The sequence below is a fragment of the Brachyistius frenatus genome, unplaced genomic scaffold, assembly GCF_029030835.1.
Source record: "Brachyistius frenatus isolate BFR_SWC_R1_liver_20210118 unplaced genomic scaffold, ASM2903083v1 Contig_69, whole genome shotgun sequence".
Taxonomy (NCBI): domain Eukaryota; kingdom Metazoa; phylum Chordata; class Actinopteri; family Embiotocidae; genus Brachyistius; species Brachyistius frenatus.
Window position 1 is genome coordinate 1,142,854 of NW_027210668.1, and position 24,647 is coordinate 1,167,500.

At 43.2% G+C, this 24,647-nt stretch overlaps 1 protein-coding gene across 9 annotated transcripts in view; it reads right to left on the bottom strand.

The window, feature by feature from the left end:
* Positions 1-24,647, bottom strand: part of cacna1g (calcium channel, voltage-dependent, T type, alpha 1G subunit) — a 289,223-nt gene that overhangs the window by 178,096 nt on the left and 86,480 nt on the right. For all 9 annotated transcript variants that reach the window (XM_069707505.1, XM_069707504.1, XM_069707506.1 and 6 more), the window contains exon 3: positions 10,199-10,310. In XM_069707505.1, the coding sequence (XP_069563606.1) occupies positions 10,199-10,310 (112 nt within the window). The remainder of the gene's footprint in view (positions 1-10,198; positions 10,311-24,647) is intronic.

Sequence of the window (24,647 nt, forward strand, 5' to 3'; positions counted from 1 at the left end):
ATAAAACAGACTATAGGTCTCAAAACCATAAGTGCATAAAGTGAGAAGGTGGTTTTACAATTCAGTAAACTCCTGCTGATGAAACACTTTGAAATCTGAAATGTTCAGCGTTGAACCCATTGGAACAGGCTGCTGCCTCCATCTCTGTTTTCACTCTTTTAGATACAGATACACATGTTCGATTTAGGAGACGCAATCTCTTATATTCACACTTTTTATGCTGATATAGACAAACTAGAAGTGAGGTCGAATTTTTTTTTTTTTGGCCTTGTGTCTCTTATCTATTTTTCTATTCTTGTCTCCCCGCTGGAACATCTGGATGAGATTCCAGCTGTATGTGAGCAACTGATATTTCTCCTCTCCTCCTCTGCAATCGACCACCGACTTGCATCTCTCTCATCCTTGTCTTCCTCTTATCTTTTTTCTCCTCCTGTCTCGAGGGGAAGTCGTATCACTTCCCTTTTTACTGCAATTACGTCTCCCACAGTATCTCACTGTGTGCTGCAGTGTGTGTGTGTGTGTGTGTGTGTGTGTGTGTGTGTGTGTGTGTGTGTGTGTGTGTGTGTGTGTGTGTGTGTGTGTGTGTGTGTGTGTGGGGTGGGTGGGTTATAATGGCACAGTCCAGTTGTTTATAGTATGTTTCATTTTTCATGTGCCTGCTTACAATAACATCCATTTGTGTGTGAGGCCGTATGATTATGTGTCCATCTGTCAAATACAATCACAATGTATGGAAACATAAAAGAAAAAGACAGCCTATTTCTCTCTCCTGTGTAAGCACAGCCCTCCGCCGTGTGTGTGTGTGTGTGTGTGTGTGTGTGTGTGTGTGTGTGTGTGTGTGTGTGTGTGTGTGTGTGTGTGTGTGTGTGTGTGTGTGTGTGTGTGTGTGTGTGTGTGTGTGTGTGTGTGTGTGTCCGCGTTTCGTCTCCCATTGCCTGAGAACAAGGGTAAACACACGTGGCCACCAGGCACACAACCGCACGCACGCCGAGATATGAGCGTGTTATCGATGCGTTGAGCGAGTGCCAACATTACACGCCTTCTCATCACCCCGTGAAGGGAGCCTTTATGTTCTAAGTGCACTTAATCACTAATGCTGAGTGCGCTTAAAACGCCCCCTAATGACTCGACGTGGCTCTCACTCACACATTCTCAAGTGTCAGAGCAGTTATTAGATACAGTACGGCGCCCAAGAGTGCAGTGCCGCAGCGAATAATCAACATCTGCAGATCAGAGACATTCCTGCGCATGAGTTGAACACCAACATGTGTTTCTGCACATCAGCTCCGGCCTCTGTGGGTGAACAGTCAGCGGGGCACTGTGGCGGCGTGGAAGTCACATGACTGCGGGTATCCACGGGACACAAACCTCCAACAAGCAGCTCGCTGTCTGTGCTGCAGCTCACCTTGACCTCTGACCTCCCGAGCTCACTTAATCAAAATGAATCTACGCTTACGTCAAGTGGGACGTTATTTAATTTCTGTTTTCAACAAATGTTTTTTTTCTCTTATTTAAATGTTTTAAATCTGCGTCTCAGACAAAACTATTTAAAAGTGATTTTTTTTTTTTTTTTTTTACAACAAATTGACCTGCCGTGCCAAAGTCTGTATTTTATTTTGAAAGGAAAACAATACAACAATAAAGTTTTTTTCAAACGTGAATAACACAAGTACAACCATTAAAATACTAACATGTTGGAACATTTTTATATTCTAAAGTGCTTTTCACACCAGCTAAATGTCATCACTTAAAAATGACCTAGACATGAAAACTTTAGCACACAACATTTAGTACACAACTGGGGATCCTAAATGGAGTTAGCAAAATGCCCTTCCAGATGGTTAATTTCTGATTTTACTTTCAGTGACACTGGTAAACAAACTATTGAAATTATGAATGTAAAAATCCTTGTTTTGTGGAAAGCTGCAGGGAACGAGCTGGTTTGTAGGAATTTTTGTTTCCTCGAATCCCTACAAGCGAGGCGGAGAGTGCAAATAGGGCCACGATAGCCACATTAATGTGAACAGCACCATGTTGAAATAAATCAAATTATCGTTTGACACATTTCACAAACATCTGTTGTGTGAAGTTTGAATTGTGCAAATTCATCTCAGCACTAATAACTCTCTTACAAGGATCAGCAAAAATCAACTTTGGTACAACTTCTTGTCTCACTGTGGCATCCTGTTTCTAGATCTAAGAGGTCAGTCGAGCATTGTGTCTGCCGTTGAACTCAGCGTTTCTGTTTGAATGCTGTTTTCTAAGTCGGTTCATATGGCTTCTTTTCACGGCTAAAGCTCCCTACAAACTTTGGATTCATGCTCCACTCATGTTGCTGCCAGCAATGTGGGCACATTACTTGTTCTGCAGGAAAGACTTATCAAACTACAGCAGATGTAGAGGGATTCCCACATTTTAACTCCCTTGGCTCAGTGCTTTTTTCAGCCTTTAAAGTGGGATCAGTCACCATTTGAACATAAAAAAAACCCCAACATCACACGATGTCCCTCTGAAGCCAACTAATGAAGCCTGAACCCAATCCAAAAGAAGGCTGTATCTCCCCGGAGACTACTGTGTTCTTCTTCTCTGCACTTAACTTAAGGGCATCTTCACAGATAGCAAAAGAAAGTACAAATACAGTGGACATATTTTTTTTTTTTTTTTTGGCTGAACCAGGTGCCATCAATTCTGTGAAAACATTCCCCCGCACCCTCTCCCGAAAATAAATCTCAGCCACTATGTATGCTAATTTTGCCTGTCACAAGTCTGAATGCCATTATCACCGGGGTTAGGTGCTTCCACACACACACACACACACACACACACACACACACACACACACACACACACACACACACACACACACACACACACACACACACACACACACACACACACACACACACACACACGTAAACGCACGCTGGCAGGCAGGCGGACAGCCATACGGACCGATGAAGGCAGTTTATGCCTCATGTGTTGAGGACAATGGGGCGGGCTAACTGTAATCTGCCATTCAGCTTGAGATCCACTCCTCACAGCTGGAGGGAGATAATATTGTGAGGGGGGGGGAGTTTTTCAGCTCAATCACCACCATTCGTAGCAGCAGACAAACACACGAACACACATACACACTCTATGTAACTCATCCTCCAGGTACATAAGCTGACATGGTGGTGAACCAGAGTGACATCTATGTTTTCCATCCTGAAAACTCCTACAATATCCTCGTAGCAACAAATCTCAATCTATGGCTACTTCTTTCTGACCTCCTTCCTTCCTGCGTGTCTCTGTAAACCAGTGCTTCTATCGTATTGGGAATGGTTTCAATAGCTTTCCACACACATCGTTTTGTACTCTGGCTGCTGGGGAGGACGTTAGTTAAGTGCATGCTGTCGAATTCAGAGCAGAATGTGCTCCATTGAAATCTGCCCTTCAGGGAATAAAAAGAAAAGGGACAATCTTTAACATTAAAGCTGCTACAGAGATAGCAAGAGTTTGGCATTTCTTTGAGACCACTCCATTGGCTAAATCATCACATATCCCTTTCTTTTTGTCTCTGAGTGGAAGTGCTCTCTGATGTGCTTTCTTTTGAACCAAACACTTGATCTCAGGTCTGTATACCGACCGGGACGAAGTGGTGGAAGGGGGATACAGAAAAACAAAGCAGCAATGCTACTTTCTATTTGCTGTTTGACATCAGAAATGCACCCCCGAGTTGCTCCCAATGGAAAACGAGTGTACATGTTCACTGTTTTAGTTCGGCGTGTGAGCATGCTAATATGAGATAATTAGCGCTATTAACGCACAGCAGAGCTGCGGCTGCAGTCGGAATAGTTTTGCAGGTAATAAACCAATGTAGGGCTGCAACCATTTATTTTCTGTGGATTGACAAATCAATTCACTGTCTGGTCATTGTGTCTAAAATTAAAAATTTCTGCCTCATCATGGCACCAAGAAAGATCATCAAAATGTTGACAGTTCATCCAAAGGGAGAAATGAATGTCAGTAACAAAGGTCATGGCCATCCATCCAACAGTTGTCATGACATTTCTATGAAAAAGACAAAACTGTCAACCTGGTACTGGAACAAAAGCCAGAGAATCTCCAACATGAGTATGATTCATCTGAATGTCTAAAGAAAAGTGGATTGCATCTATCCAACATTGATATACTTCAGTATGGACCAAACCTTTATAATAGTTTTCACATCAATTTCCCCATTATTATTTTTTTTTATTTTTTTGGTGGTGGAAGGAGGTCCTTTATCTGAATCAAGGGTTCAAAGGACAGAAGCTGTCGCACGCTGTACAGAGCTGTAAAGGCCCCTGATGCTAGTATGTGATTTGTGCTATTGGGCTATATATACTGTATATATACTGATTGGATGGCAATTAATCAAAAATAAATAATGGTGATGGCAGATTAGAAATAAATGAGGCTGAGCCTTTGCAAGGAAAAGAGAAAAGTAAGATGTATAAGATAAAAGTCTCATTAGTAGCGGAATGATTATCTTTGATATTATCCAGCCACGCAGTGATGAAGCTGAAAGCAAGCGAGCTCCGAATGGCTTCCTGGCTTCATTAAAACAAATTGTAAATAAGAGTAACCTTTCGACAGTGCTGACACAATGAGCAGGGGTCATCTCTCTCCCTGCCCTGCAGCTACGCGGCGGCCTGTGACCATTACAGTGGACATTAGCTGTGTCAGGAGATGAGAGCTCGTTTCGCCTGCATCTGATAGGACGGTCACGGAGATGCCTGGCTGAGCTCCCTCATTAGCCCTGATGCTCGCACGGCTACCGTGTCAGGCACGGCCCTGATCTGAGCGCTCAGCGACTAACACGTGTACCTGGAGAGCACAAATAAGTTCATGTTGTGCTCGGGGTGTATTTGAACATTTCCACATACTGTGGCATAAATCAGGGCAGCAATAGAGAAAAACGTATCCTTCCCAGCCATCCCCATCTACTTACTTCAGTTTTTAGCTAGTTCACAAATTTGACGTTCGTATTGGATGCTGTCAACATAAAAAAAAAAAAAAACACACACACATGTAAAACACGCTATCATTGCACAATAAATCTCTTCTTCAAATATTTACAAAAGTATTCAGACCATTTGCAGTAGCGGTCCAAATTGTGGTCCGAAGAATCCTGTTTACTTTGATAAGCCTTGAAATGTGTCTAGAGTTTTATTGAACTGGCTGGAAGTAGTTTAGAAAGGCACATCTCAATCCCATTGCATGTCAGGACAATAACAAAGCCATGAAGTAAACAGGCAACATAGTTTTTGGTCAGGGAGGTCATCAACAACCCTTTGGTCAATACAGAACAGCGTTTCAAGTATAAAGCACATGACAGCCCACTTGGTGTTTGCCAAACTGCATTTAATGGAATCTGAGAGTGTGAGGAAAACGATTTTCCTTCTGATTAGACACGTTCTTTGGGTAGAACTCAAAGCACTATCTGGCAAACAACAAGCACTGGACATCACCTGCTAACACCATCCCTACGGTGAAGCATGGCGGTGGTAGCATCATGATGTGGGAGTTCTCCTCAGCAGCAGGGACATGAGGGAAGGATGAATGCAGCCAAATGCACTGAGGTTTTTTTTTTTTTTTTTTTTAGGAAAACCTACTCGAGAGTGCAGATATCACCTTTCAGTGTTACAGTTATCTTAAAGCATACAGCTTACTGTCCTCGAGAGGCAGAGCCAGATGTCAGACTTAAACACCATCGAACATCTGTGAAGAGACCTCAAGATGGTGGTTCACAGATGCCTCCCAACCAATCTGATTGAGCTTGAGAGGATCTGCAGAAAAAATGGGATAAACCGGCCAAATAAAAGTGCTCAAAGACTGTAGAAAGTTATCCAGAAGACTCAAAGCTGTATTGGTTGCCCATGAGGTGTTTACAAAGCACTGAATTTAGGGTCAGGATACTTTTATCAAGGAGTAATTCTCGTTGTTGAGTTTGAATAAATGTGCAGAAATTAAATAAAACAAATGTCATGATGGATCATTGTGCGTATATTAATGGGAAAAATCTTAATTGTATCTATTTAAAATCACTTCTACTGCACAGAAAAGTTAAAAAAAAAAAAAAATGTTATGGATTGGTCCCAACTTTTATGGTAGCCTTTAAAGTGCACCCATTCGCAGTGAACACACTATGACGATACTTTTACCCACAACCTGAAATATATTGTAATGAAATGACTGGCTAGTTCTTGAACAGTAAGATACAGCCCAGTATCAAACTGAAGCAAGTAATACACCATGTCAATGTCACATTTTGCTTTGCGTGGTCAGACCAGGTGATGAAGTATAAAGAGTAATAAAGTCCGGATAGGACAGCAGGTTGGAGGTGGTTGATGGAGACCAGGGTTCAAGTCTGTGAAGAAGTAACTTACATGGCAAACGTAAAGTTGGTACCTAAAGTGACTTTTCATGTCAAACCCTAATCACGTGTTTTTTTTGGTGCTTCACCCTCAGGCTTCTTCCTGTTCACGCCTGGGCGAGGCACCCTGTGGTCGACTGGTGGGTGTGGGACACGCTTTCGGTGTGATTGCAGGTTGAGGAGTGACCGCTGTGACACTCGTCGGTCGGCAGTTCGGTGACGCTTCAGCTGCCCGCTAAAATCTGGTTTCGGGGTCCGGGGGTTGAATAAAAACCACTGAAGTAAAAGATTTTACTTCAGGGGATCAAACCAAACCCTCAGAAAGAAAAGAAGACGATGGATGTGAAAGTGTTAGAAATGCTGAGAAAACTGGAGAGGCTGAACGGAGCTGAGAATACAAGAGCGTGGGTCATGTGCCACAACGATCTCTTAACGTGATGGGGGAGATTGAAATGGAGGAGGCGAGGAATTAATAAGGATGCGTTTAACCTCCCGACTGTACGTTCGTTGGCGCCCCAGAGAGGAGACCCACTGAATTAAATTACAACTCATATCCTGGAGCGAAGTCGATGCCCTGGCAACAGCAGACTCCCAACCTCCACTCCTCTGCTCTTCATCTTTCTTTTTTTGTCTCAACACATCCCGCTCTCCATATTCACCTGTCACATTCCATCCTCCTCTCTTCATTCATCACCTTTCCTTTGGTCTGGTTTCCTTCCTTTCCATTTCTTTGCCTTCTATTTCCTCTCCAATACCTTTTCTTCAATTCCCTCTTCCCTCTTTTCTTTTCCATGTCAGATTCCCCAGTTTTCCCTTCCCTCCCTCTTTCTTTCCTTTTTGTTCCTGTCTTGTCTTTGCTCCTTTCCTCTCACTACATATCCTTTACTCCCTTCTCTTTACTTTTCCTCTTTCTCTACTTCTTTGTTTTCTTTTTCTCTCCTTTTTACTTTTACTTTTTCTGTCATGTTTTCCGTCCTTCTTTTCCTCTATGATCTTTTTCTCTTTGTTTTTGTCTTTCCTTTCCACTCTCCTTTCTTTTATTTTCTGGCCTTACTTCCTATTTGTCCTCCTCTCCTCTCCTCTCCTCTCCTCTCCTCTCCTCTCCTCTCCTCTCCTCTCCTCTCCTCTCCTCTCCTCTCCTCTCCTCTCCTCTCCTCTCCTCTCCTCTCCTCTTCCCCATCCTTCCTTTTTTGTCTCACCTCCCTTTCTTTCTGTTTTACCTCTTCCCTTGTTTCCTTTCCTTTCCTTTCCTTTCAAAGGCAATATTTACTCTTCACAGAGAAGGACGTGTATGTATCTACCTTTAGAAAAAATAATTTCCAGTCTTCAGATGAGTAACCGTGTTCCCCACTAAACTGACTTTGATATCAGAAAAGCAAACACAGGCTCTGTTTTTTTATAAATGAGACATATCTCAATGTTGACTGAGAGTGTTGAATTTCACCAAGTCAGTGGACGAGAAAATAAGACGACTTAGTTCAATCTATTTGGAACCGCTTTGCAAGCACATTATCTCGTCACCGCACAAGATGAACAGCGGCAGATAACAGATACATCCTCCTGCGCCTCAATCCGCTCGATTCCCTCATCCAGCAGCGTGAAAATGTGTTTCCTGTCCTCGGTGTTTAACAGCGAGAACAACAAGGCTCTTCCATTAGTATTTGTTGGGTTAAAGGAGGTCCATAAATTAATGGTGACGCCTCCACACAGTGTTGTTGTTTATTTTCCATTTCACATAATGCAAACGGAGGGGAGCTGCAAAGGCCAGATATGCTGGGAAATATCGTTCCGGTAGCCCGCTGTGAGAGTCTATCAAACACGTTGCTTTTAGAAATTTTTCAAATTTATCTCCGTGTTCTCGCCCTCTGTCATCTGTTTTGCTTTTGTTTGAATAATCCTTGCGCTGATTCATGAACTGCTCCTGCAAATGCATTTTGCCGTGCACACGTCTGACGTGTGTTCGCCCATTAATCAGCATTTGTTGTACTCATCTAGTTTATGTGTTTGGATGTTGCGTCTGTAAAGTGTTTTGTTTTCCCTGGTTGTTCATCGCTCTGGAAGGCCTTCCACTCGGTTGTACTTGTCTTATTAAATAAAGATCAAGGGAGATAAATGAATGCTTGTGAGTAATGTGTCTCGCTGTCATGTCTCCACGTTGTTTTCTTTCACCAGCACATCTGGAAAAAGAGTTTCTGATCCATATTTAATCCGCTGTTCCATGTGCAAAGTGTAGTAAACTCCAGGCAACTACTTTGTATTAAAAACCTAACTACAAGCTGCTGACTGCTCACTTTAAAGGGACGCTCCAGCTACTTAAGAGATTGCTACGCCGGCAGTTACAATAATGCTACGGGGTTTTACGTGGCTCTAGAGGAGATTCATCAGGCCTCCGAAAATAAACAGGGCACTTTATCATGAGTCTCTCACGTTAGCTTCTCGTCGATAAGATACCATTTTATCGTCATTGTAGGTCATTCGGTGAAATGTTGTTTGGCAGCACTCGACCCAGCAGCAGAAACATTGAAATATACTTTAAAACAACAGTCAAGAATGATCAAAAAGTGCAACAGAAATGCACAGTCTGTCCGTGGTAGATGTGCACTCGTGTTGATGGTAATGAGGTGGTGTTGTGTGTGTGGGCGGGAGGGGGTCACTGTGTATGTGAGGGAGAGAGATGTTGGGTGGTCAACAGGGGAGAGAGGGGCTGTTTGAATGACACACCTTTGGGAAAGAAGTGAACTCACTGTTAACATGTGGGTCTGGGTCTGTTCCACAGGGAATCGTACACAGTTGTTCCACCCTACTGGGCGTAGACCTCAGGTAAATGTTAACCAATCAGCATGCGCCAAAAATGGCCAAAACTCTGCCACTATTGCAACCACCTGAGGCCAGTGTCCACTAAAGCATTTGCCCTGAAAACAAACTGTTTTTAATGGTAGCGTCACATTTTTTTTTTCAAACACCAGCAGCATGACGAGGCACTGAGCGTTTATTCTGCGCTGGAAGTTCTCCGTTTTTCTCCGGTCACAGAGAGTTTACAAATGTCCAACTTTGGGTAAAACACTGCTAGTGACTGTCACTTTTTACACAGCTGACCAATCCCAGTGGTCGGGACAAACGCATTTAACCACCAACGCTGGTCGCTGATCGGTCCGCCCTTCAGAGTGGCTGAGCAACGTATCCAGACTATAATCTGTGATGGAAACTGAAGCTGTGAGCTGGTGGAGCCAGGCTAGTGCTTGATTGGCTTCTTCAGAATTTAAAATCCTTCTCCTTACATATAAAGCCCGTATTAAGCAGGCTCCTATCATCTTAAAGACTTCACAGAACCCCTCTATCCCAATAGACTGCTTCACTCTCACAGTAGAAGCTTACTTTACTACGACTTACTAAAGTAGAATGGAACCAGCTCCTAGTTTGGGTTCGGGAGGCCGACACCCTCTCGACTTTGCAGGCTGTGGTGTCCCTTAGTTATGCTATTTAAAACATTAAAACACCAATCTCTCTTTTGCTTTTCATGTATTTGCATTTGTATGCCACTATGCTGCACATTGTTTTATTATTTTTCTTAAATTGATGTTTCAGTATGGGTGTATTATTCACTTGTAGTCGTATTAATTGTACAATGTATTTGAGACCATGTTGTATAGTTATTTCATACTATAAATAAAATTGAACTTGAATAACCATAAAAATGAAAATAAATGATGATCTTGCTCTGCCCAGACTTTCCGTATTAAACAAAAAGTAAAGAAAACACATTGCATTCATAATAAATCAAGCCAAAAACAGTCTTACCTGCAGGATCTTGCATCTCTCAGAGTTACAGTTGCTATCTTCACAGGGATGATACATGCCCAGAGTCACACAGTTCAGCAGGATCACCAACATGGACGCTCGCTCGAACCACGTGCAGGACGAGAGTTAAGGAATATAACACGGAGAGATGACAGCAGACAACCAGCAGAAAACAAACAAACAACACATGCATTTCTCTCGGCTTTCTCCAGTGACCTCATTATCCCAGCCTCATCTGACAACGTGATGCGCATTCATCTCTTCCAGTCACTATTAAAACGTGTTTTGGAGAAGAAAAATGAGCCGCGGAGGAATCCAAGCAACAGGAAAACCCACCTGCGGCTGCTCCCAATGTCGCTGCTCCCATTTCAACCTGTTAACTACAGATCTGTTTTCAAGGCGTGCTGGAAAACGTTCAAATTGTTTACGAGGGAGCCGGATATTAAAGAGATTGTGTGAGGCACAACAAAAGGCAACAGAAGCAGAGGCCGAGAGACTGGGAGGCTGACGAAGAGGAGGGAAAAGTCTTTAAAGTTAGTGAAGAGGAAGACATCTTAAAGCATAGCGCGTGAATTTGATTGACTTTAGGGTCCAAGTGGGCAATCCTAATGTGGTGAGGATGAACAGCAGCCTGAGCAATGTGACACCAATCAATGATGAGCCTAAACACAGATTGTACTTCAATAAACACACACACAACACACACACACACACACACACACACACACACACACACACACACACACACACACACACACACACACACACACACACACACACACACACACACACACACACACATCTTTCATAGATTGCTGCTGCACCCCCAGTCGGCTCCCTGCATCCAGCCCGGCTAACGATGTTACACAGAATGGCCAGTTTGTCATCCGTGTGTGTGTGTGTGTGTGTGTGTGTGTGTGTGTGTGTGTGTGTGTGTGTGTGTGTGTGTGTGTGTGTGTGTGTGTGTGTGTGTGTGTGTGTGTGTGTGTGTGTGTGTGTGTGTGTGTGTGTGTGTGTGTGTGTGTGTGACACGTGAGCCAAAAAGGAAAACAGCACTTTTCATCTGTCAAAGGTGTGTGAGTGTGTGTTTGTGCACACAGGCTGTGAGGACAAACGACCTGTCCGTCTTTTATCGCATTAGGCGACACTTGCTCATTCATCCCGCTGACCCGTGGTAAAGCTGGGTCGCCCCACAGCCGCCACGGGAAAAAAAATAGCAAGAGCAGAACGAACGTGAAACCACAACCGATTCCAGTTTCAAAGCAGAACACCAGAGAAAATGATGAAAGCTGTAAAAAAGAAGACGTGTAGCAATAAAAAAAAATCTCATCTCTCAGCTCAAAGGTTGACTTTTTAAACCATGACGTGAATCTGTAAAATAACCTGCTTTACATTATCAAGTAAAGATCAGAGGGATAAGTCATGAGGTATCGTCCTCTCAAGGATCACAAAAACATATTTCAGAAAAATTAAATTGACTTACAGCCAATAATTTAAAATGCACGTCATCCCTGGTGCGTGCCAGCCATAATCCTGTACGCACTGAGCGTACATGATTGATTTTTAGTTGTTTTTTTTAATATCCATTCTTGAAAATTAAATTGTAACAACACCAGATCCTGTCTTATTATTTGCTGCATCCACTCTCTTACGTAACATAACTTTTATGAAAGCTGCGCAGTAGCTGTGATTGGCCCCGGTGCATGTATTTTTCTTGGGCTCCTGCCCTCCCATTTCCCAGCATGCCGTCTATCAATTGTAACTTTTAAGAATAAAGCAGCTAAGTTAAATCGGTGTTGGTTGATTGGTAGAAATTATTACATTTTTTGATTAAACATAAGGTTTTGGAAAATTTCAATAAAGACAAATTCAGATACCCTACATTGATAAGGCTGTAACTAAAAATCACAAGGTGAAATATATACCTGGAGCACTTTATTAGGAACACCTGTACATCTGCTTATTTGTGTAATTATCCAATCAGCCAATCATATAGCAGCAGTGTATTACACAAAATCCTGGAAAGGTCCAAAACATTTGTATCTCTCTTGTGGTGTAATGGTGTGGGGACACTTTGGGCGCCTTACTACCAATCACTCATGGTTTCAATGCCACAGTCTATCTTGAGTGTTTTTGCTGACTATGTGCCACAATTCATTGCCACAGTTTACCATCAAAAAACAGTTTCAGGCCAGTTTTCAGAGCATGACAGCGACTCAGGCTCCCCAGTCACCAAACCTGAAGTAGAAGACCTTGGGGATGAGATGAAGGAGGCGATTGGCAGAATGAATGTGCAGCTGACAAAGCTGCAGATATGCTGTGGTGGAATCATGTCAACATGAAGCAGAAACTCACAGGAAGGTTTTCAACATCTTATCAAGTACTTAAAGGGAAGCCGTAATACGTTTGGTGTTCCAAACAAAGTGCTCAGCTAGCATATATATTTCTAAGATGCTGACACAGATTTCTTCTATCTAACACAAACCTTTACATTGTTCCCATTTGCAGCTCATCACAGCAGCATTATTAACGTATTTGGAGCTTAGAGAAGGGAATGACTGTAATCACTGGGTTCATTAGCTGTGTAATGTAAAGCAGCGGGTAGCATATAGTGCAATTTAGGCGAGCTTTAGCGCTCAGATTTGCACCGTTGACCAACTACAAACCATCTTGACAGCGCTGACTTTAAAGGCAACAGAGGTTTGAACTACTATCATATCAATAGTGTCTTCTCTCTGTCGTATTGTAGTTTGCAGTCAGTCAAGAGACATGAACAGTAACTCAACAAAAGTTCCAGAAAATTCTGATTTCAACACTAGTGTTGGAAAGTAATTACCATTGTTAATAAACTGTGGACCGCTTTCATTACTGCAATAGTCTAAACCTTCACTAAACAGGAGTATTGCCACTGCCTAGATTAACCGGATGGATATTTGAGTCTGTGACCAGAAGAACCCCAGTCGTGTCATTTTGATAATGATGGTTGCAGCTGGAGGGCAGAGCAGGATTATTTAACACACCGGAGGCCGCAGAAAGTTTAGTGAGTCTAAAGGGACGCAATTAAAAAGATCAGTTGGTACAGAAAGAGGGATCATTAAACAGCAAACAAAAACTCAGTCACGCAGGCCTCTAGTTCGAGAGTGGTGGCACTGAAAGTTTTAAGGGAGCGCTAACTGCTGTTGACACACAGCGGTGGCACCGGCAAACGTTTGCGGTTAAGGACGGAGGAGGTGGAGCTAATTAAAAATAATGAGCTGCATGGGGTGTCTGTGGAAGCGACTGATATCATCAGCCTTCACCAGAGGGAAACAATGGCACTGCAGTTCAGTGAGAAGTCCATCAGGCTCCGGACAAAACTGAGAACACACCTGAGAAGTTCAGAGTTTCAAAAGAATGTTATTTCCTCCTTCATCAGAGATTATGAATTAGCATTCAATTTCTTATATGTCTATGTTATGGTGGCGGTTATGCATGAATAATCTATTTGTACATACAAGACAGCATAAGAGAAACAAAATGAAACACCACACTACACATAAACCTTGCTGCTTCTTATCTAGACTGTATATAAAAGTGGACGAAAGCTTCCCGGTCTGTAAAATGAGCCGATGCAGAAGTGACTGAACTGTAATACCACTGAGGGCCGCTAGGGTTTGGCTCCAAAAAGCCTCCGATCTCCACTGACTCCCATTCAATTTCACTCGTGAAATACAAAGTCAATACATTTTTTCTACGAGTCATTTGGTATCATTTGCCAAAGGGATTTCTCCTTAATAGTTTTCTGGCGGTCCATCTGAAAATAATTCGGTCATTAATTAGAAGTCAGGCCTCAAAAAGCTGTGTTTTAGGGGGCTTGTCTGTTTGATTGACAGGCCTGTGGTGCAGTCATGTTTCTGATATCGGTGGGTCGGACATAGTATCGTCGGGTTTATAGTCAGATCGAGGCAGATCCACCACTCTTTCCTCCCTAGCTCGTCCATATATGGTCACTTCCGGGCTCCAATCACTCGAGGCTTCATAATGGCAGTTCAAAAGCGAATGAGTGACGTCACTGTTGGATGCCGTTTGGGCCTAGACAAAATTGAACACTGTAAGTGGACTGATTATAGCACACCAACAAGAACAAGAGCAAATAACAATTCATTCAGTGCAGCAGAAACACAATTTAGTGTTAGTAAGACTTTTCTATGTTGTCTGAACAACAACAACAACAACTACAACAAAAGAGCTCGAAGATGAACTTTTACTTTCCTCCAAACTCTGAGAGACAAAATTTAGGTGAGTTTGTAGAAGAGTAGTATAATGAGCAGATCTAAAAAAAAAAATTCATAAACTACCATCTACGAATACGTTTTAACAAGATAGTAATGCTTCCTAATGCCACCGGTGTGTGTGTGTGTGTGTGTGTGTGTGTGTGTGTGTGTGTGTGTGTGTGTGTGTGTGTGTGTGTGTGTGTGTGTGTGTGTGTGTGTGTGTGTGTGTGTGTGTGTGTGTGTGTGTGTGTGTGTGTGTGTGTGTGTGTGTGTGTGTGTGTGTGTGTGTGTGTGTGTGTGTGTGTGTGTGTGTGTGTGTGTGTGTGTGTGTGTGTGTGTGTGTGTGTGTGTGTGTGTGTGTGTGTGTGTGTGTGTGTGTGTGTGTGTGTGTGTGTGTGTGTGTGTGTGTGTGTGTGTGTGTGTGTGTGTGTGTGTGTGTGTGTGTGTGTGTGTGTGTGTGTGTGTGTGTGTGTGTGTGTGTGTGTGTGTGTGTGTGTGTGTGTGTGTGTGTGTGTGTGTGTGTGTGTGTGTGTGTGTGTGTGTGTGTGTGTGTGTGTGTGTGTGTGTGTGTGTGTGTGTGTGTGTGTGTGTGTGTGTGTGTGTGTGTGTGTGTGTGTGTGTGTGGAGAGAGTTCCACGCTGAATTTCAAAGATGTGTCCCACCGATGTCTCGTAATTGGCCTCTTCCTAATTTAGCAAAGCAAAACTTAGACTTTTAACATAGATATGCATTAAAGAGTAGTAGAACCCACAGCTGTCTGTAACGTAATGCGATCAAACGCTATCCTCATTAAGGAAAGTTGTTTACTCTGAATTGGTCACCAGGGAAACTTTCAGGGAAACAATGGATAATGAAAACAACAGAATAAATCAATGTGCAGCGTGTACTATGTTTACGTGAAAGAAAGTCAGGTCTGCTGTGGTTCTCTCCGGAGTCGGTACGTGACGGTTAGTTGTGCGGAGACTTTATGACCCTTCCCTCCTCAGCATCCCCAAAGGCTTGCAGCAAGGACACACAGTAGTAGTGGTGGTGGAGATGATCTCGTCTGTGCGTCTGACTGCTGTAATCCGAAGGTCTGTCAAGTTATGTGTTGGCAGGCCAATTATTTTTGAGGCTCTGTAAGCTGTCTTCAGTTAAGACGTTCTTGGCAGTGACAGAGAGGAGAGAGTCGAAAGCTACGTAACGTTCTTTTAAACGTCAATGTGGAATAAAGGTGGTGTAACTTATACAGGAAGTGTTTGCAGGCAGTAATGAGAGATGCTGGTGTTAGTCGATGGTGTGTAGATTAAAAGTCAGAACGTTGTCTAAGACATTGGACAAGAAATCTCCCGTCAGACAGCAGATAGAAGTCAAACATCTAGAGGAAGATAATCATCACCAAGCACTGGATTCAGTAACATGGTGCAAAAGCTGGTTGTCAGAGCGAGCTGTCGACATAAATACGGATGCTGAGTATATCATTCGTGGCTGGTGTCTATGGCAGAGTGCGTCACTGTTATTTAGCAAGGCAGTTATTTTGCAGCAGGTATGAATCACTCATTTGTGGAGGTAGACAGACTAAAAGACTGACTAACTTTTAAAAGATGAGAAAATGTTCTCTTTCCAATGCAAAAGTTAAGATCATTCACAAGAAATACCTTCGCCTTAAACTTCTGTGATGTCCGATGGTTCACACGACAGCATGTGTTAAAGACGCTCATTGTGCAGCCCAGTATCATGCTCCTATAACCCATCAATCCACCATAAGATACGGTGTCCATTTAACGTTTTGCCTCGTCTCAGTGTCAAAAGCACACGCACATATAACCAGGGGGGAAGAAGGTGTTCACGTGATGGAGGTCATCTAAGCACAAAAGTGCTAGAGTTGATCAAACCCAGGACTTTCTCCCAGGAGACCATAGCTTTGGTCTGTAAGAAAGGATTTCTTTAAAGCGATCTTTTCCTAACCCAAACTAAATAGTAAATGGTCTGCGCTTATATAGCGCTTTATCACCTCAGCGGTCTCAAAGCGCTTTACACTGTTTCCCATTCACGCATTCGCACACTAATGGAGCTGAGTAACCATGCAAGGTGCTCGCCGTCAAGAATACATTCACAGATACATTCGCACATCGATGGTACGCCATCGGGAGCAACTGGGGGTTCAGTGTCTTGTCCGAGGACACTTCGGCATGTGGACAGGAGGAGCCGGGGAAAGAACCGCCGACCCTTCCATTCGTGGTCAAGCCGATCTACCATCTGAGCCAATGAAGCCGCCTAACTAAGTTCTCTCAGCACATTGGTGACATAGTCCTTTAAAACTTGCTCTGTACTATCTACCTGCTATCATTTTGACGTTGTGACTGGTCGCTACTTCTGCTACTGTTAGTTTACACGTGTGTGTTAGCATTTACCTTCTGTTTCGACCACTTGTTGCTACTGCAAATGCTAATATTGCACATATCACAGAACCGAGTCAGAACATCTTACTAAGTATCTACAAATAGAGCGTATCATTACAACTGAAAAGGAAGCGTTTTTTTCAAAGGTTGCACTGGTATACTTGAAATCTCTTTCGGCTGCTGAAATTTAAAACATATTGTTTACTGGAGGTTTTACAAGAGAATAAAGAGGTTTTATTGGCAGAGAAGCATCAAGGAGAAGGCAGAGCAGAGGGCTCAGGGCAGAGAGATGGAGACAAAGCAAAACATTAAACATGAACAATCTGCCTAATTTAATCAATAACTCTTCCTCTCAAGCCTTCGTTCTCTTCCTCTGCCTCTCCAGCTGGTGGGCTATAATTAAACAATAAGGAGTGTTTGCAGTGTTCTGGCTTCAGTGTGAACACACACACGCACACGCACACACACACACACACACACACACACACACACACACACACACACACACACACACACACACACACACACACACACACACACACACACACACACACACACACACACACACACACACACACACACACACACACCTTCATGATGTCAGCATATAAAGAAATGGTGACGCCCTGAGGGATGGATTCAATTAGGGAAAAGATGCACAGGGATATGCTCTGTCAAAACTCTGAAAACAAGAAGCCTGCATGCTCTATAACACACACACACACACGCACACGCACACGCACACACACACACACACACACACACACACACACACACACACACAACAATGCTTTCATCAGCGAGGCGACATCATCAAACTCATCAACACCACAAAAAGTATTCTGTGTTCAGCTCTCATGGGTTTTCAGCCTTTCTCTCTCTCTCTCTCTCTCTCTCTCTCTCTCTCTCTCTCTCTCACACACACACATACACACACACCCACACACACTTGAAATGACTTCTTCTTGGCTAATGAAGGGAAAACAATATGCAAGCCTGATGTCTTCCCTGCCGCCCTGCATCCCACTGCTGATTCCCTCTGATTCTGTCCACTAATGATCTGACAACATAGACAGTCCGTGTGTGTAGCTCAAGAGCAAGTGAGGAGAAATAAGGTAACAGACTCAAAAGAGCAAAGTTTGATGTGGAAAAAATAAAAAAAAGTTTCAACTCATCTCCTCAAGTTTTCTGCAGCTCTTATTTCTTTCATGAGAGAAGGGAAATGAATCCTCGGCAGGAAGAGATGAGGTGCTCACACAGTCCGAGGGCGATCAATATAGACGAGCCTCTCTGAATAGATATTATTCATTGTGTTTACTAGGACTCACACAGGACGTGGTTCTGCATCTGTCTCCGCTCGTCTCCACGCACGCCACAGCCTCGGCTCTTCGTACGCTCTTTCTCCAGATCTATCTCTCCCACTGAGGGAAGGAATGACGTGATGCTACAGTTGCACCAAGACATGCGGAAGATATCTGAGATATCGGGTTTTGTCGAAGTACTGGAACTTGAACTTTAGCAAACGTGAAGTGTTTCACTGCAAACTTTCTCCAAACTTAGATGTTGCAGGTATATAATAAAGAATGCCAGTGCTTATGCACAGCCTATACCATCAATCATATTTAGAAGAAAGAAAAAAAAAGCATACGTTGAGATCTATGTGGCAGCGTTTCCTGAGTTTTTGCCATGTTTGTGCCGATCTGATATGACGCCAAAGCATGCAATACACCCGTCAGTCCACGAGAATACCTTGTGGGTGTCACGTTTTGCTTTGCCTTGACATGAAAAGTATACACGCATGTCGTTTAGGCGCTGAAAAGCATGTGGTTAGGTCAGGGAGTGTGACAGTTAATAAATGTTGGTGTATTTCTGTAATGAAAAAAAAAAAGTGACAAACCGCAGTGAAAACAAACACATTTAGTGAAACTAAATCATGAAGTACATGAATGTTCACTGAAGCTTTTGCTCCTCCGAAAAGACAAGAAACATCAGATCTGTGTGGACCAATGAGGAAACTGTAACTTTTATTGAATTAATATGTGACATAAATATGGATGTGATATTTCTATCATGTTTTCAATAGAGTTTTGTTTGTTTGAGGTTTGGATGGTGGCTTTGAAATTTCATAAGATCATTGCTACTTTTTTTCCTTCCGTGGTTTAAAGATTATGTGCCTCCTATGGTGTATTTTAGCACACTTAATCCTGATATTCTCGGGAATGGGAGCCGACATTTATTTATTTTTCTTTTGCCAGTTTTGGAACACTTGATATGATGTTCTAGGAAGATGTGCAATGCTTTGCACAGCTATTTTGCCTCAAGGAAGTAAAATTTGTTCACAAAATATAATATCTCTTGCCATACATTTTTTAGACATCCTCAGTATGGGACAAGTTCTAAGAATAGGTTGCTCCAATTCTTCCCAAAATGCTCATCGCAATTCAGAAACATGTATGAAACCTGAGTTAAAACGGCATGAATATTGCTTACTTTGTACAGTATGTGACCGAGACTGTCGGGTTGATGCAACCTGGTGAAATTCTGGCTTCACAACTCCCCATCACGTTCATGAAAGGAGCGGGAATCAAAGCACAGAGGACTCTTGCAGAGGATGTGCAAAAGGCACCTCTTCTTTATTAAAACCTACTGTGTGCTGAAGTTCAAACATGACAAAAGGACAGGTCCTGCACCAGGAGGTGTCCTGGCTCAGCAAACCTGAGCAGGAGGTGGGGATGGGGCAGTGATATTCAACTGGACGTCACAAAGTGTGTGTGTGTGTGTGTGTGTGTGTGTGTGTGTGTGTGTGTGTGTGTGTGTGTGTGTGTGTGTGTGTGTGTGTGTGTGTGTGTGTGTGTGTGTGTGTGTGTGTGTGTGTGTGTGTGTGTGTGTGTGTGTGTGTGTCGTTCTCTGTGTCAGCAAGGTCTGAGAAAGTGTAGTGGATTTCTTTTTAGCAACGTAAACAAGTTTTTTACATAATGTGTTGTTACCGAAGTTATGTAAAATTACCTATTTTAATCCAAACTTTGATATTTTCCAAAAGCTAACTAAGTCGTTTTTGTTCATAAGCCTAATTACTTCGTTTTTGTGGCTAAACCTGAGGCACCTTCAGGTTCATGCCGAGGTGAGTCAACACATGACACTTACATGGCATCCTGTAGTGAACTGACGTGTATTGGACATGATACCGGGTTGCAATAACAACATCACACTATTTCCTCTTTTGCTCCCAACGGACAAGAGTCATTTTCAACATAGACATTATTTTGGGGTATTTGCTGTAAAGACAGGATTCTGACATTTTTCCTGTGAGCACAGGTTCTGATTCAATCAGCCTCGTGTGTGTGTGTGTGTGTGTGTGTGTGTGTGTGTGTGTGTGTGTGTGTGTGTGTGTGTGTGTGTGTGTGTGTGTGTGTGTGTGTGTGTGTGTGTGTGTGTGTGTGTGTGTGTGTGTGTGCGCGCGCGTGCTCATAAACTCTGAAAATCTGCAAGTTCAGGTTCAGCCAGACGCTAGTCAGAGAGAGCAAAAGAAATTGATCTTTTTTCATGTCTGAAGACAGGAAATCACTCGGGAGAAGATTTATGAAATGGCCGCTATGAGGAGAAATGCTGACACTATTACTTCTGCTTCTCTTCAGTGGCCTCACCCTTTTATACCCTTCCCTTTTTCTTGTGCAACTCATGAAAACCGCCCTTCTATGTTTTCTTTCTTTTAAAAACTTTACTAAGCTAAAAAAACAAAACAAAACACAGCCACTGCATGTGAAGGTGTTCACAACAGGAAGGAAGGTGGCTGAGGGTGAAGAGTGTGGTTTATCTCTGTTCAGAGACAACTGCTGCTGCCTCACCTTTAACGCTCATCTCCCATCAACCCCTCCTTGCTACAAACTCCTCAAAGATGTTTTTTCTGTCTCCGATCACTTTCTTTTCTCGCTCCTTTCACTTTTCTCTCTGTCATGTCTCACCAAAGCTATTTTCTGGGAGAAGACTGACAAAAATAAGACCTTTTTTTGGGGGGGGGGACTGCTGAACTTGCCAGAATAAAATAAAAAAAAGGAGACTGAAAGAGGAAGGATGTTCATGAAATACTGAGGGTGACTGTTGCAGCCCGTTGTAATGCGCTATCTGTCACTGTCACCGTGCATAAATGTGTGCATGCGTGTTCATGCATGAGCACGCAGTCACACGTGGGTGATTATTTGGGTTTGTGTGTGAGATCCCATGTGAAGAAATGCCACTTTAATTAAAAAGTAGATCACAGATCTTCCTGTTCCCAGTTTGAGCAGGAGAACTGTCATTTAACTTTCTTTCAGCACATGCTTTCATTTCATGTGGCAAAATATGAGGTGGGCAGGTGTGGAGCATTATGAGTGGCAGACAGAAAAGTAGTGGCCCAAATAATCTACCATGAAGCACCTGACCCCTGGTAGTTTTATCAGTTTATTACTCTCTAAATATGTTAAACAGTTGACAGAATTCCCGAAAAGGCAAGTGCTCAACAAGTCGTCAAATCTAAAGATACTTTGGAAAGAGTCACCTGGAAGTCATCACCTACATAAGGACAATGGATCCATAAAGCAGTGATGTCAGGTTTTATACTGCTGAGAAAGGGTGATTAAAATGTTAAGTTAAACCGGAAGTAGACAGGAAAAACAAGATGAACAGAAATATGAAGTGTCGGCCCGGTTTGAAATTAAAGCCACTGACGGGTGAAGCATAAAGTATGACACTACTTGTCTTATGACCACAAATAATAATGATAATGATAATGATAATGATAAACTCAGAGGTTAATCCAAAAATGTCATTTAAATAGGAGGTACAAAATATTAGGAACAGCTCCTAGTATAACCCAGTGTAGTTCAACAGCACCACAGATTACAGTCTCTGAGATGATCATTAAAACAAATCTACTCCTCTCTCCATCAGACCGAACAACAACTGAACTTTATCATCCTAGTAAAGAGGGGATTTACTGCTGTGCTGTTGTGTTCTACTTTATGTTTCACCTGTCAGTGGTTTTAATGTTATGGCAGATTGGTGTCTACTGTAATGATGTCTGTGGTCAGGAGGCAGCCCAGGCCTGCAGGTTGAGCCTCGGGACCGAAGGGATGCCGGTTTGAATCCTCGGTCAGGCGTAAAGACAACTGTCTCTAAGGCCAGAAAAATACAGTTTTTCCTGTGGTAAAGTTGTCAATATGTAATACTGGATGTAATCAAAATAATATCAGCAATTGAGCCTGCGGCTCGGAGGTGCGACTCTGAGCAGAAGCCGCGTCTTCCACTCGCGGTGTGGAAAATCCTGCCAGTGTAACGCCGCATGTCCTCGTCGCTCGCTGACACGGCTTATCAGCAGCCTGAGTAAGGAGCCGGGGAGTTAGGAGGTCGAGGCAAATAGAGGTATATTGTTCCGCCGGCTGTATCAGCGCCGACCATATGAGAGGAGGGTTGAAAAAATGGGCGAGAGCTGAGCGCGGAGGAAGGACGGGAGGGGGAGGAAGAGGAAGAGGAAGAGGAAGAGGAACGGGGGTGAAGGAAGAGGGGAATATGCGAGAGATAGAACATGAAGGAGAGAAAGAGACGTGACAAGCGGGAAGACAGAGCTGAACACTCAGTATCAGTTTAATGTCCTTACAAAGCATTTCACCACCGAGCTGTGCTTGTGTGTGTGTGTGTGTGTGTGTGTGTGTGTGTGTGTGTGTGTGTGTGTGTGTGTGTGTGTGTGTGTGTGTGTGCGTGCGTGTGTGTCTGAGGGAGAGAGTCTGGGGTTAGATAACTGACCTAACGATTTCCCACTGGATGACATCGGCGACTGCAAACACCATTAAACTTTTACCAGTTTACATTGTTGATAAATTCATCCAAAGACGCTTCGCCATTCAAAGAGGCAGCAACTTTGTTTCCCGGCTCCCTGCTCATGAATATGGATGCATACAGCATACAGCAACTATTGTACTGCCACCGTGGGGCACTCAGAGGAGGAACTCTGTGAGCGGATCAATCTTTAGTGGCGAAAAGGAAACGGCTGACTTCACGATGCGGTTGCTTCATCAATATCCACAAACAAAACCAGTTTATCTTCCTGAAATGTCCTCTTGTGGATACGCAGCATCATTTCAGCTCATCAACTTCCTGCTTGTGCTTCTATTTTTTTGTTTTTTTTGCATGTGAAATGTATGCATCAGCAAAGGTAGGAGGGTTTCTAATAGGCTCAATGCACAAACCGTCCCTACACACTCACAGACAGAGCACACACATCTCCCTCATCAGCGAGGAAACACCCCTGTATCTTGGCACTGCGGACTGTGGGTTGCTTAGCAACGCAGGCTTTCACTGGGAAGTATTGTGAAGTCACATCTCCACTGCTGTGGGATCTGTAGCCGAGGTGATGGGGCAGAGTTTGTCGCAGCCTCAGTGCACAACTTTTGACGGTTAGTCCGTGATACATGATCAAACACAGAAACAGTACAGGACACGGAAAAAATGCCTTTTCAGCTTTATCCTCAACCGCCTGCTAAAAATTCTGATCTGAAGTTCATGTACAGACGATTCCTCCGGGGTCCACATGTATTTCAAACTGACAGGCCTGACATCATGGCTGACCAATAGGATCTTAAAAGACTCCGATCTACCCCACTGAAGGCAGGAAATATTTCTCTGCTATCCTATTAAATGTCAACAGGCCAACATGTGAACAAAGAGGGGTAAGAAACACATAATAAAGGGAGCGCAAGAGAGATTTCACACCACTGCAGGGGCTGGCTTTTAGAAAATATCACTTCCTCAGTGCGAAGGCAGAAGGGAAGACTCCACTGTACTACAGTACGTCTCATACTGCTACAGCAGCTCCTGCTCGCGCTTCAAATATGCTAATTTTTGCAGCAGTTTTATGATGTACATTATTTGCTCAGTCAAAGCTTCTTTGCACTCATCTAAGACTGTCAAATCAGCAGCTTTCTAACCCCACAGTAACCCCTCAGATGCCACTTATTGCATGTCATAGTGTTTGAAGTCTCTATTACGCAGTGTAATGGCCATCCTGGGTGGAGATTACACTACTTTGCCGTTCACGCTTGGTTGCTGATGGAGAGGGATTACGTTATTGTGTTCAGCAGTGTGAGTGAACACAAGGTGAAAGCCGTGTAGTCAAATTATCGACGTTTTAAAATGTTGCAGAGGAAGAGGAACACATTCAGAAACATAATGTGAGCACAAGCCCAGTGCTAGACAGAGCAGCTGAAACATACCAGACATGGCAGTTTGTTTAAGCACAGTATTGATAAAGGTAAAGATAAAAGGGTCATAGTTACACGTCATCCAACCACCTCAGTCTTAACTTATTGGGTTATTTTTAGAACGGGCATAACCGGTATGCCAAATTGCAATTGTACAAGTCTTTGTCAACATCTAATCTATTCTTGGTACACATTGATATGACAATAAAGTCACGAACAAGAATGAACAAGCTCCTGTTATAACCGTGACCTACTGTTTGGATGGACAGGTTAAACTGAAAATAAACATAAAGGCAAACCACTAAAGTACCTATGCACCTGTGATGCAATGGTGGGTGGGAGCATGATGAACCGTGCTGCGCTTGCAAGTCTAGTTAGTGGACCACAACCGCTGGTGAGCTAACCGCTAACATGCTGGTCACCTCCACAGTGTTTCACAAAGCTCTGAGATTCTTTCCATTTTCTTGGGATTGTAAAATCTATGTATGTCGACCGTTTGCTGTCAGATCTGTCATCCTTTAATTCAATCAAGAGTTAACGAAGAGAGGAAAGAAACCTGTCAGGGCCTGATAACGGACAGGTG